This window comes from Dipodomys ordii, unplaced genomic scaffold, assembly GCF_000151885.1.
Source record: "Dipodomys ordii isolate 6190 unplaced genomic scaffold, Dord_2.0 Scaffold92, whole genome shotgun sequence".
Lineage (NCBI taxonomy): Eukaryota > Metazoa > Chordata > Mammalia > Rodentia > Heteromyidae > Dipodomys > Dipodomys ordii.
This window is the reverse complement of record NW_012267308.1, coordinates 4142891-4156851: the sequence shown is the minus strand read 5'-3', so window position 1 is coordinate 4156851 and position 13961 is coordinate 4142891. Positions and strand designations below refer to the sequence as shown.

The 13961-nt window shown below is 48.4% G+C and overlaps 2 protein-coding genes across 3 annotated transcripts in view; both read right to left on the bottom strand.

Annotated features, from left to right (window-relative positions):
- On the bottom strand, positions 1–3597 carry Sdhaf1 (succinate dehydrogenase complex assembly factor 1). Of its 2 annotated transcripts, XR_001175432.1 has the most exons (3): positions 3113–3597; positions 2195–2297; positions 1–252 (listed from the first exon to the last, which is right to left on the bottom strand). XR_001175432.1 is itself a non-coding variant. In XM_013026267.1 (2 exons), the coding sequence occupies exon 1, from the start codon at positions 3549–3551 to the stop codon at positions 3150–3152; it is 402 nt and encodes a 133-aa protein (XP_012881721.1). In that variant the 5' UTR covers positions 3552–3597; the 3' UTR covers positions 1–252; positions 3113–3149. The 2 variants fall into 2 exon arrangements, 1 of the variants encoding a protein (XP_012881721.1); XM_013026267.1 differs by lacking the exon at positions 2195–2297.
- A 5755-nt stretch (positions 3598–9352) lies between these two features.
- Positions 9353–13961, bottom strand: part of Lrfn3 (leucine rich repeat and fibronectin type III domain containing 3) — an 18531-nt gene continuing 13922 nt past the window's right edge. Inside the window, exon 2 of the mRNA XM_013026182.1 lies at positions 9353–9356. Within this exon, the coding sequence (XP_012881636.1) occupies positions 9353–9356 (4 nt within the window). The remainder of the gene's footprint in view (positions 9357–13961) is intronic.

The following is a 13961-nucleotide window of genomic DNA, read 5'->3' as shown; positions in this document are numbered from 1 at the left end:
TGACTTTAAACAGAAATGAGAGTTTATTTCTATGAGTAATTAAGAAGTTTAGGACTTCTAGATCCAGGGCCACGAAGGATATATCCACTTCAGTTCTTGTTTTGGTTTCCTTCTTAAGTCTAATGGTGGCTAAAGTGGCCTTCAGGCATTCAGGCAGCCAGGTGTGGTGGTACACGCCTATAATTCCAGCACTCAGATGGTGGAAGCAGGAAGATCCTGAGTTCAAGACCAGTCTGAGTTACACAGTGAAACCTTAGAGAGAGAGAAAGACAGAACATATTCTATGCTTTCCAGTGGGGTGATCAGATCTGTAAGGAAGGCCAAATGTTATTTTTCCAAAAAGCAGAAAATAGATATTTTATCTAATCAACTACAAATTCTGAAGAAATATATATGTTTTCTGTTTGCTTCCGAGACAGGGTCTTACTGTACAGCTCAGGCTGACCTTGCACTCATGTTTGCCTCCACAGTGCTGGAATTACTACAGGTGTGCTATCTAATTTCTCATTAAGACTTTTTTTTTTTGGTCCGGTCCTGGGGCCTGAACTCTGGGCCTGGGCGCTGTCCCTCAGCTCTTCACAGCTCAAGGCTAGCGCTCTACCACTTGAGCCACAGCGCCACTTCCAGCTTTTTTCTTTTTCGCTTATGTGGTGCTGAGGAATTGAACCCAGGGCCTCATGCGTGCAAGGCAAGTGCTCTACCACTGAGCCACCTTCCCAGCCCTCATTAAGACTTTTATGTAGGAAATGTAGCTGTGGCTCACAGTGGTAGAGTGCTAGCCTTGAGCAAAAGATCTCAGAGATAATCCCTGGGCCCTGAGTTCAAGCCCTAAAACTGACAAAAAAAAAATACTTATGAAGTCTCAGAAAATAAAGGCTTTGGGAACTGAAGGCATGACTCAAGTAGTAAAGTGCCAGCTGTAAGTAAAAAAGCGGAAAGTGCAAGGCAAAGAGTTCTAGGCCTTATACCAGCATTACATAAATAAATGTTTTGCTTTTGTAACAATGTGCTGTGAAGATCTCTAGTTCAAAAATAAGTATGCAGCTGGGCGCCAGTGGCTCATGTCTGTAATCCTAGCTACTTAGGGGGCTGAGATCTCAGGATCAGGGTTCCAAGCTAGACAGAAGAGAAAAGTCCCTTATCTCCAATAAACTACTCAAAAAAGCAGGAAACAGCACTGTGGCTCAAGTGGTAGAGCGCTAGCCTTGAGCACAAAGCGAGAGCACCCAGCCCTTGAGTTCAAGCCCTAGTACCCACAAAAAAACAAAAACAAAGATGACAAGTGAGATACTGATCATCCTAATCTGAAATGTCCTAAGCTCTAGAGCTTTCTGCACAACAGACATGATGCCACAAATGGAAAATCCCACACCACAAAACTGTTTCCTGGGGCTTGGAAAGTGGCTTAGTGGTAGAGCGTTTGCCTTGTATGCATGAGGCCCTCCTGGGTTCAATTCCTCAGCACCACATAAGCAAAAAGAAAAAAGCCGGAAGTGGCGCTGTGGCTCAAGTGATAGAGTGCTAGCCTTGAGCTGAAGAGCTGAGAGACAGCGCCCAGGCCCAGAGTTCAGGCCCCATGACCAGACTCCCCCCTCCAAAAAAAAAAAAAACTGTTTCCTAATCAATTTTTATTTATTTATTGTTGTAGTTTTGTGTGTGTTGGTACTAGGGCTTGAACTCAGGGCCTGGGTGCTGCTTTTTTGCAGAGGGGAATGGGAGTTGGGCGAGTATGATCAGCTGCTGTGACAATGTATATTTAATTCAATGGGTCATCATCACAGCCATGTGATCAAGGCAGCATGAGCATACCCATTTCATTGGTAAGGAACTTGAGGCAGGAATCACTTGCCCGTGATAGTGTAATTACATGTAATCACTAAGGGCTGCGGCTAGGACTCCAGGCTGGCATTCCAGTTCTAGGGTTTATGCTCTTAAGTACCACTGTCCTGTGTGCCCCTCCCCATCCTCTCTATTTGATAGGGCCCACTGTTTTTGAACATCTACCTGCATGTGCACCTGACCCAAGAAGTCTGTCCTGGCCTGCAGCCTTGCTCAAAATCTACATCCTGGAGCTAATTGGGGCTCAAGATGATGAGCCAGGGGCGAGGAAGAGGTGGGAGATGAGACTGAGAGATGTAACAGAGGCTGCATGAGTAGGACCCCAATCAGCCACTTGCAGAACTTTGGCTTTTACCTTGAAATGGAGCCAGCGTAGCATTAACAGGGTGGTCACCTTGGGGATGGGGGATATAGCTCAGTGGTAGTGTGTATGTGCAAGGCCTTTTCCATCCCCAGCACTGCAAAACAAATGAACATCACTAAGTCAGGAATACCTGGATGAACAAAACAGGGGCTGAGAGACAAACAGGTGGCTAAAGTCTAACAGTACACAAAGCGAAGCAGATGCCACATACTAGTTTCACAGACTTGTGCTCTGGGACACTCCAGGACCTACCCGAAACTCTACAATCTTCCCACTTTGCTCCCACCAGGCCTTTACCTACACTAGCCCTCTTACTTAGAATCCTATCTTTGCTGGTCATGGTGGTACACACCCATAATCCCAGCACTTGGGAAGCTGCGGCAAGGAGGATCGAGAGTTTGAGTCTGGCTTGGGCTGCCTAGTAAGACCTTGTCTCAAAACACAAAGAGATGTTGATGGCTGGGTGACAGTGGCTCGTGCCTGTATTCTTAGCAACTCAGGAGGCTGAGCTCGGGGATTCTTGGTTTGAAGCCAGCCTGGCCAGATAAGTCTATGAGACTCTTACCTCCAATCAATCGCCAAAAAAGGCTGGGAAGTGGAATTGTGGTTCAAGTGGTAGAAAACAGTACTAACTAGCCTTGAACAAAAAAGCTCAGGAACAGCGCCAAAGCCCTGAATTCAAGCACCAGGAATGGGACGTATGAACATGCATGCAGAGTTATGGGGAGCACGTCTGGGCTCCCCAAGATTTGTTTTTTTTTTGGTCAGTAGATCTCAGTTTAACACTGTCCTGCTTGTGGAGGCCCCGGGCCGCTACAAGGCCATACACAGGACGGTGTGTCTGGGGGTGGCGGGAGGATCTGACCCGTTACCAGGCACAGGCCTGCAGCTGTTCTCAGGACCTCTCACCTGCCATCAGGTGAGTTTCCGGTCTTCCCCCAAACTGTCATGCCGCACCCCGGGCGCCACCGACCGGGGGACTCCCTCGCCGGTCATCGGGCCGGGTGTCGGGTGCCCCCGTGTGGTCGTGAGGTTCCCTCGGTCTGTGACCTGCGTCAGGTGGGGTCCCCGGGGCTCCGGCGGCGGCGTCGCCTGACTCTTGGCCCGGGCCCCGCGGGCGCACGAAGGCGCCCATGGCCGTGGCGTGGCCCGAGCGCAGCAGCTGCAGCTGCCGGCGTCCGCGGCGGTACAGGTACTCGATGCGCAGCACGTCGGACCGCGGGAGGGCGGCGTGCTGCCGGAACTCCGCCCGGATGCGCGCCTCCGCGCCCGGTTTCCCGCGGCCAGCGCGCAGCAGCTCACGGTACAAGCTCAGAATCTGTTTCTGTAGCCGACTCAGGCGACTCATGACGGCGGCTACCGAGCCGCCACCGCAGGCGACTTCCGTCCCGCGCCTTTCCAAAGTCCCTCCCCTCCCCTTCCGGTTTCCGGTGCTATCGCATCTGATTGGCTGTGGCTGCCGTGTGTTAAGGCGGCCTGGGAAAAGGGGGCGGAGTCACTGACGTTGTCCCTCTCCTAGGGCAATCTCTGTCCTTGAGCGGACTGTGGTCCGTGACATCCATCCGGGTCCGGAGAGATTGGGGTCTAGGCGGTAGGGCTCTTGGACATAAGAAATCATAACTTAGGTCCTGGGAAGAGGAAGAGCTAGGGGTTCGGACTTTTGGGCCTCAAGGGCACGAAGGGCACTGGGAGAGAGAAGACTGGAACAAGAATGATTTTGTTTTTATATGATTTTTCTTTCTGTGCCGGACCCGGGGTTTGAACTCAGGGCCTGGGCGCTGTCCCTGAGCTGCTTTTGCTCAAGGCTACCGCTCTACCACTTGAGCCACACAGCTCTACTTCCAAGCTTTTTGCTGATTCCTTGGAGATAAGAGACTCATGGATTTTCCAGCCCAGGCTGACTTTGAATCATGATCCGCAGATCTCAGCCTCCCCAGTAGCCAAGGTTATAGGCGTGAGCCACCAATGCCCGGCTTTTGTTTTGATTTTTAAAGGAGACAGCATCTATCTTGTCCAATGTGTCTCCCAACTCCAGGATTCCGGACCTTCCTTGCCTCAGCCCTCCTGAGTAGCTGGGACTCAGGCATGTGTCCCGGCGCCAGGGTGCAGGTATAGTTTTGTCATCAGTTATTAAAACCATCACTGGAAGCTCTTGTGCATCCCCTCTCCTGGGGTAGAGCTGTACCGGGATCCTGGCCCTTAGGACATGCAAAGGGACGTGCTCATGGAGTGAAATGTTGGATTGGGGCCAGTTGGACAAGCTTCTTTCTGCTGTAGAAAGACAAGCCACACAGGCGTGTGTGGTTATTTATGACTGTCTGTCAGGACTCGCCCTCTGCCAGTGGGAGTCAAATCCTGGGACAGAAGCAGAAGCTTTTTTGAAGTCCAGCAAGCCCTAAATATGTCGGTTTCATTGACACACTTAAGGCCTATTGGGAGCATCAAATGGTTCCTGAAAGTTGGCTTGAGGAGTCCTGGTAGCACTATGGGGGCCCAGGATGCTCGTGTAGCATCTGTGTTGGATAACCTTGGAGCCCTCTGACTAGAACACAAACGCATCTTTGCATAACTGAATGGACAGCCACGCTAGGCACCTGTCAGGGACCAGGGAGTAAAACAATCTACCTAGGGAGCTGGACTGTGGTGGCTCACGCCTGTAATCCTAGCTACTCAGGAGCTGAAATCTGAGGATCATGGTTCAAAGCCAGTCCAACAAGTCCATGAGACTCTTATCTCCATTTAACCATCAGAAAACCAGAAGTGGCGCTGTGACTCAAATGGTAGAGCTCTCACCTTGAGCTGAAAAGCTAAGGGACAGCACCCAGGCCTAGAGTTCAAGCCCCATGACCAACAAAATAAATAAATTAATAAAAATCCACATAGGGGCTCCAGTAAGACAAGTTGAATTCCCAATACAATAAAATTAACAATAATAATAAACGATGGCTGGAAGAATAATATCTAAATCAAGAATGGCAAAAGTCAAATGTGGTGACCCATGTGTGCCATCCTAACTACTCAAGAGGCTGAGATTTGGAGGATCACAGTTTGAAGCCAGCCCTGGCAGAGAAGTCCAAGAGACTCTTATCTCCAATTAACCAACCAAAATCTAGAAGTGGAGCTGTGACTCAAGGAGTAGAGCACTAACCTCGAGCCAAAAAAAAAAAAAAAAACTCAAGAGATGTGCCTAAGCCCCAAGTTCAAGCCCTAGGAACAACATACAAAAAAAGGAGGGGGGGTGAGAAAGGTAAGAATATCTGTAACTGGGATGAGTTCATAAGGTTTCAAAACATTGTTCTCTATTTCATGCCTCAGCCTGGAACTTGAGTGCTGAGATTACAGGTGTGAACCACAATGCCTGATTGATTTCTTTTGTCTGTCAGTTGTAGGGCTAGAACTCAGAGCTTGGGTGCTGTCTTTGAGCTCTTTTGCTCAAGAGTAACACTCTACCACTTTGAGCCACAGCTCCACTTCTGGTTTTCTGGTGATTCATTGGAAACATGGGTCTTACTGAGACTTTTCTGCCCAGGCTAGCTTTGTATCATGATCCTCAGATCTCAGCCTGCTGAGTAGCTAGGATTACAGGCGTAAGCCTGGCATGAAAATCTATACATTTTTTTTTGCCTGTCCTGGGGCTTGAACTCATGGCCTGAGTGCTGTCCCTGAGCCTCCTTGTGCGCAAGGCTAGTGCTCTACCACTTGAACCACAGCACCACTTCTGGCTTTTTCTGTTTATGTAGTACTGAGGAATCGAACCCAGGGCTTCATGCATACAAGGCAAGCACTCTTCCACTAAGCCACCTTCCCAGCCCATAACTTTCCTTTCCTTTCCTTTCCTTTCCTTCCTTCCTTCGTTCGTTCCTTCCTTCCTTTTTTTTTTTGTCAGTCTTCACTCTTGAACTCTGAGCCTGGGCGCTGTCCCTGAGCTGTTCAGCTTAAGGCAAGTGCTCTATCACTTGAGGCACAGCGCCACTTCCAGTTTTCTGGTGGTTAATTGTAGATAAGAGTCTCATGGACTTTCCCACCTGGGCTAGCTTTGAACCACAATCCTTAGATCTCAGCCTTCTGAGTAGCTAGGATTACAGGTGTGAGGCACCAGTGCCTGGCTCTATTTTTTAAATAGTGATTATCTAGAGGCTTTTTTGATCTAGAACTGAGCTCTAAGAGTTCTCAAGACCTGTCAATATTGTCAATTCCAGTGATGGCAGATATATTGCTCTTCTGACCTCTTTCTCTTGATGTGGCCATCTCTCCCTCTCCCTTCTGGGTTTCATCGTCCATGTTTTTCCTAACAAGTGGGCCTTTATCTCCAAGACATGAAGGTCTTTATCCTCCAATGGATTAAAGGGGCTGCAAAACTATTTCTCCTGCTCAGAGTCCATCTGTTCTTTTCTTTTTTTGGTCATGGGGCTTGAACTCTGGGCTTGGGCACTGTCCTTCAGTTCTTCAGCTCTTCAGCTCAAGGATAGCACTCTACCACTTGAGCCACAGCTCTACTTCTGGTTTTCTGGTGGTGAATTGGAGATAAGAGTTTCACGGACTTTCCTGTCTGGACTGGCTTTGCTGTGATCCTCAGATCTCAGCCTCCTGAGTAGCTAGGATTACAGGCATGAGCCACCAGAGTCTAGATGATTTCATAGTTATATTTCCACAAAATTTGTTTTGTCATAACTGTACTGGGGAGTAAACACAGGGCCTCTCCCATGCTACACAACTGCTCTACCATTTAAGCCACACCTCTCAGCCTTTTTGGTTTTATTTTGATTTTCAGACAAAGTCTTGATACCTCACACAATCCTCAAATTCACCATCCTCCTGTCTCTGGCTCCTGAGTAGTTAGAATTACAGATGTGTGATGCCACACACATAAATACACAGTCTTCTCTTTTTCTTCCTCCCTTTCTCCCTCCCTTCCTTCTCCTCCCTCCTTCTCTTTCTTTTTCTTTTTGTTATTCATGGGGCTTGAACTCCGGGTTTGGGCGCCTTCCCTCAGCTCTTCAGCTTAAGGTGAACGCACTATCACTTTAGCCACAGAGCCACTTCTGGTTTTCTGGTGGTTAATTGGAGATAAGAGTCTCACTGACTTTCCTGCCAGGGCTAGCTTTGAACCTCAATCCTCAGATCTCAGCCTCCTGAGTAGCTGGGATTACATGCATGAGCCACAAGCACTCTTCTTTTTTATTTTTGGCAATAAGAGGTTTAAACTGAAGGCCTCTCACTTATTCAACTAGTGTCCTATTACTTGACCCACATTTCCAGTCTGATTTTTTTTTTGTCAGTGGTGGGGCTTGGAACTATGAGCCTGGATGCTGTCCCTCAGTTCTTCAGCTCAAAGTGAGAGCTCTAGCACTTGAGCCACAGAGCCACTTGTGGTTTTCTGGTGGTTTATTGGAGATAAGAGCCTCATGTACTTTCCTGCCCCAGCTGTCTTTGAACTGTGATCCTCAGATCTCAGCCTCCTGAGTACCTAGGATTATAGGCATGAGCCACAAGCACTTAGCCAGCCTGACTTTTCTTTTCTTTTCTTTTTTTCTGGTTGTGGGGCCTGAACTCTGGGCGCTGTTCTTCAGCTCAAGGCTAGTGCTCTACCACTTGAGCCGGAGCTCCACTTCTAGTTTTTTCTGCATATGTGGTGCTGAGGAATTGAATCCAGGGCCTCATGTGTGCAAGGCAAGCACTCTACCACTGAGCCACCTTCCTGGCCCCAGCCTGACGTTTTGCTGGTTATTTTGGAAATTGTATCCTGCCTGCTGCCTTTGAACCACAAGCCTCTGAATCAGCATTTTGAGTAGCTAGGCACCCAGCTCCTTCCAATCTTCCTCCTCCTCCTCCTCCTCCTCCTTCTGCCAGTCCTGGGGGTTGAACTCAGCATCTTGGCACTGCCTCTGATTCTTTTGCTCAAGGTTAGCACTCTACCACTTGAGCCAAAACATTGTTTCTGGCTTTTTCTGTGTATGTGGTACTGAGGAATCGAACCCAGGGCGTCATGCATGCTAGATAAGCACTCTACCTCTGAGCCACATTTCCAGCCTCTTCTTTTCTTTCTTCCTTCCTTCTTTTTCCTCCTGCTGCAATCCTAAGACATTGTGCTTTGTGTGCTCTGCTATTGAACTCCAGCTCCAGTCTCCATCCTCTTAATGAATAAATTAAGAGACAAGGTTTTGCTATGCAGCCCTTGAACTCTCCATCCTCCTGAGAGTGCTGCGATTACAGGCATAGATCACCATGCTCAGCTCTCCAATATGTAGAGGGGGCTGATTCCAAAACCAGGTTCCAGGCAGAAGTAAGTACAAGCCTCAGTGTTGGCCAATCAGATTATTCTTTCTTCCTCTGGGCCAGCATGATTTGCCAGCAAAGCTTAGGGGAATCAACCAATGGGGAAAGGGTGTCAGGGTTTGGAGCTGGGAGGAGTGTGGGCTGGGAAGATAGACAGTCTGAAGTTGCTGAACCTTGCCCATACCACAAGAAGGAGGGAGACTCCGCTTGAGAACAGTTAACAGAAAGAAGGAGGAAAGGGCCAGACTGAGAAAACAGATTGCTCAGATTTCTCTTCTCGTTTTATTTTATTGGAGCTCTTACTGCAGGACAGATACATATATTGAAGATGGAGACTTGTTCCTGAGTTTAGTGACAAGGGTGAACTTTAGCAATAAGAAACAGCCACTGGTGTATCACACCTGTAATCCTAGCTACTCAGGAAGGAGGCTGAGATCTGAGGACTGTGGTTCAAAGCCAGCCTGGGAAGTCTGTGAGACTCTTATCTCCAATGGACCAGCAAAAAGCCAGAAGTGGAGCTCCAGCTCAAGTGGTAGAGTGCTAGCACTGAGAGGAAAATCTCAGGGACAGCACCCAGAACTTGAGTTCAAGCCCTTCTCTCTCTCTCTCTCTCTCTCTCTCTCTCTCTCTCTCTGTCTCTCTCTCTCTCTGTCTCTCTCTCTCACACACACACACGCACGCACACGCACATGCACACGCATATACACACACTAGAATTGGACCCTGGCATCGGGTTTTCCCACATCCACCTCCAAGTTCTCTGCAAATTCAACAATTCAAGCTGGTAGGATTCCCATTCTACAGTGAAGCAGGCCTGATCATATGCAGGCAGAAAAGGGTAGGGCTGAGGGAACAGTACAAAAATGAGCAGCTTCACCTAGAGATAGAACAAGACTGCAGTGGGCTGGAGCACACAGGCTCTGTGTAAACAGAGCCAAATTCAATTGCTTTAAAATCCCTGGTGCTGGGGTGCATACAGCTCAGCGGCTGAGAGCATACTTAGCATGCATGCATGAGGCCCTGGGTTCAACCCCAGAGCAGATGCATGCACACGCACACACATGCATGCACACACACTCCTCCTGCAAGTCACTCCAAACACAATTTATGGGTTAATTCACCTGTATTCTTTTGTGAGGGAATTTGAGAACTATCCCTTCCTTTCCTTTTTTTTTTTTTTTTTGCTTGTCCTGGGTCTTGAACTCTGGTCCTGGGTGCTGTTCCTGAGCTTCTTTTGCTCAAGGCTAGTGGTCTACCACTTTGAGCCACAGCATCACTTCCAGGTTTTTCTGAGTAGTTTATTGGAGATAATAGTATGGACCTTACTGCCCAGGCTGGCTTCAAACTGCCGTCATCAGATCTCAGCCTCCTGAGTAGCTGGGATTTCAGGTGTGAGCCATTGGTGCCCAATTTGTGTGTGTGTGTGTGTGTGCATGAGTGCACACACATGTACCATTACTGGGGTTTAAACCCAGGGTCTGGCTGCTGTCCTTTAACTTTTTCACTCAAAGCTTGCTCTCTATCACTTGAATCACAGCTCCACTTTGGGTTTGTGTGTGTGTATGTGTGTGTGTGTGTGTGTGTGTGTGTGTGTGTTTTGCCAATCCTGGGGCTTGAACTACGGGCCTAGACACTGTTCCTGAGCTTCTTTTGCTCAAGGCTAGCACTCTACCACTTGAGCCACAGCGCCACTTCTGGCTTTTTCTGTGTATGTGGTACTGAGGGATTGAACCCAGGACTTTATGCATGCTAGACAAGCACTCTACCACTAAGCCACATTTTCCCACTTTAGGTTTTTAGTAATGCATTAAAGAGTCTCACAGATTATCCTGCCTAGATTGGCTTTGAATTGTGACTCTTAAATAGCCTCCTGAGTAACTAGGATTATAAGCATGAGTTACTAATGTCTGGCTATATCCCTTCCTTCTACCCAGGAAAGGACACTGATTTTTTTTTCATGGCTATAAGGATATGAGGTTAAGCCGGGCACTGGTGGCTCACACCTGTAATCCTAGCTACTCAGGAGGCTGAGATCTGAGGATCGAGGTTCAAAGCCACCCTGGCCAGGAAAGGCCATGAGACTCTTATCTCCAATAAACCAGTCAGAAAACCAGAAGTAGTATTGTGGCTCAAGTGGTAAATGCTAGCCTTGAGCTGAAGAGCTGAGGGACAGTGCCCCAGAATTCAAGTCCCACAACTGACAGAAAAAGAAAAGAAAAGAAAAAAATGAGGTTAGCACCTTCCAAATTGAACCTTTAATGGATATTCTTGTTTGTTTGGTGGAGCTATCCTTGGGGCTTGAACTTAGGGTCAGGGCACTGTCCCTGAGCTTCTTTTGCTTCTTTTAGCACTCTAACCCTTGAGCCACAGCACAACTTCTGGCTTTTTCTGTGTATGTGGTACTTAGGAATCAAACCCAGAGCTTCATGCATTCTAGGCAAGCACTCTATCACTAAGACACGTTCCCAGCCCGAGTTTTGATTTTTTATTTTTATCTTTTATTTTTGTCATCCCTGGGGCTTGAACTCTGGGACTGGGCGCTGTCCCTCAGCTCTTCAGCTCAAGGCTAGCACTCTACCACTTGAGCCACAGCACCACTTCTGGTTTCCTGATGGTTTATTGGAGACAAGAGTCTCCTGGGCTTTCCTGCCCAGGCTGGCTTTGAACCTCGATCCTCAGATCTCAGCCTCCTGAGTAGCTAGGATTACAGGCATGAGCCACTGGCACCCAGCAAGTTTTGAATATTTTTTAATATCAAGAAGGAATATAAGCTATGCACATGGACTCACACTTGCCACGCCAGTGACAGGGGATGGAAGTCAAATGAATCACAGTTTGAGGCCAGCTCAGGCAAAAAGTTAGTGAAATAGTTGTTTTGTCAAAGCTCATAGAATTCACAAACTTTATAGACTATGATAATGATCATTTGCCTTGTGAAGGTTAAAATGTGTTTGTGACTTTAAGTATCACTATCCCACAATACTGTGAAATTTGTGTAATATATGTAATCACTAAATCTCAATAAACATTATATAAAAGTTAGTGAGACCCCATCACAACCAAGAAGCAAGGTATAGTGGTCTATGTCTGTGATCTCAGCTCCACAGAAGACATAGAAGGATACAGAGGGCTAGAGAGATGACATGACTTGTGCAAGGCCACACAGCTCAGAGCAGAATAGAGTATCCTGGTTCCAGAGCCCAATTCTAATAAATGAATAAATGAGTTGAAGTTCACTTCTTTGCTTCTGAGGCAAGCCAGCTTCTCTCTGAGCCTTTCTTCAATTTTCTCTCCTCTCCTTTGGCTTCCTGCTGTTTGACAGGACTTGAGGTGAAATGGAAGCTCCATTCCAAAGGAAAATCCCGAGTCCCAGAGCACCGTGCATTCAGAACCATGGACAGCATCCAACCCCGCGAGCCTGCGCAAAGCTCTGCCAAGCCCCAGGCAATGCACTGATTTCCCAGCAGCTCTAGCGAGCTCTGGGTACCAGAAAACCACCTGCTCCAAGTGCAGCTCTGGGCGATGATTTAACGCCTTTAACCTTCAATCGCCTTCTCTATAAAATGGGGATAATAAAAAGATCTGCCTCCAGGGTGACTGAGGAATATATTATATAATGTGCTTACATTATATATAAAAGCACTTACCACTCAACTCAAAAAGCCTGGACTGTTTGTAAGTCTTCTTGACTCCGTACAAATAGACACTCACACCCTTCTACACCACCATGGGGGGGGAAAATGGTTCATCCGGGTGCCAGTAGCTCATGCCTGTCATCCTAGCTGCTCAGGAGGCTGAGATCTGAGGATCATGGTTTGAAGCCAGCCCAGGCAGGAAGTCTGTCAGACTCTTTTTTTTTGGGGGGGGGTCCGGTCATGGGGCCTGAACTCTGGGCCTGGGCGCTGTCCCTCAGCTCTTCAGTTCAAGGCTAGAGCTCTACCACTTGAGCCACAGCGCCACTTCCAGCTTTTTTCTTTTTGCTTATGTAGTGCTGAGGAATAGAACCCAGGGCCTTGAGCATGCAAGGCAAGCGCTCTACCGCTGAGCCACCTTCCCAGCCCAAAAGTTTGTTTGTTTGTTTTTCGGTCCAGTCATGGGGCCTGAACTCTGGGCCTGGGTGCTGTCCCTCAGCTCTTCAGCTCAAGGCTAGTGCTTTACCACTTGAGCCAGAGCGCCACTTCCGGCTTTTTTCTTTTTTACTTATGTGGTGCTGAGGAATTGAACCCAGGGCCTCAGGCATGCAAGGCAAGCGCTCTACCACTGAGCCACCTTCCCAGCCCTCTGTGAGACTCTTATCTCCAATGAACCAGCAAAAAGCTGGAAGTGGGGCTGTGGCTCAAGTGATAGAGCAACAGCCTTGATGAAAATGCTAAGGAACTTTCATCCAGGCCCTAAGTTCATCCAGGCCTCGCACGTGCATGCATGGCACACACACACACACACACACACACACACACATGCACACATGTGCACGCTCAATCCACCAGCTCTGACTTCCTCTAGACTTGCTTCCCCCAGACTTAACAGCTGCGTTTGTGGGTTTTCTAGGGCCGCGGATTCTTCACAGCTTTCTTGGAAAACAGAGGTGCTGACAAGCTTGCCTTCCGGGTGTCTGTGTCACCACCGCCGGGGGGAGGGGGGTGGCCCTCCCCGACAGCAGCAGTGCTAGTGAGGATGCCAGGAAATGCTTCTCAGATGCCTTGCGCAAGTGCTCAGATTTTTGGCGGTTCATTGGAGATGAGAGTCTCACAGACTTCCTGCCTGGCCTGGCTTTGGACCATGATCTTCAGATCTCAGCATCTTGAGTAGCTAGGATAACAGACGTGAGCCAGGTTTTAATCCTCACCCTGTTACGTGCTAGCTGTAGAAATCCAGGAACAGGTCCTAGGGTGTTGTTGGGCCTCAGTTGCCTCATCTGGAAAAGAAGTTATTCGTTCACAGAGCTATGGGAACTGGTGGCTTCCTTTGGGCCATTTGCCCCCTGGGTTTGCCCCCACACAAGGGAGGGCTAATCGGACACAGTTCCTTTGCAATGGAGGATCCAGGATGGGAGGGCAAGGCTGCATCTCCAGAAAGGAAGAGATGAGGGACCCTGATTTAGTTTCTAACTGCCTTCTCCTTCAGGTTCTGGTAGTTTGCACTCCTTCTCCCCTAGAGCCCTTGCTTCCAGTGGAGACAGCAGGTTGGGAGAGAACTCAAGAAGAAACCTAGCTTTCTGCTGGAGACCTGGGGTGCATGCCTATAATCCCAGCTATTCAGGAGGTTGAGATCTGAGGATCATGGGTCAAAGCCAGCCTAGACAGGAAAAAGAAACTGTGAGAGTCGGGCTGGGAAGGTGGCTCAGTGGTAGACCGCTTGCCTTGCATGCCTGATGCCCTGGGTTTGATTCCTCAGCACCACATAGCAAAAAGAAAAAAGCCAGAAGTGGCGCTGTGGCTTAAGTGGTAGAGCGCTAGCCTTGAGCTGAAGAGCTGAGGGACAG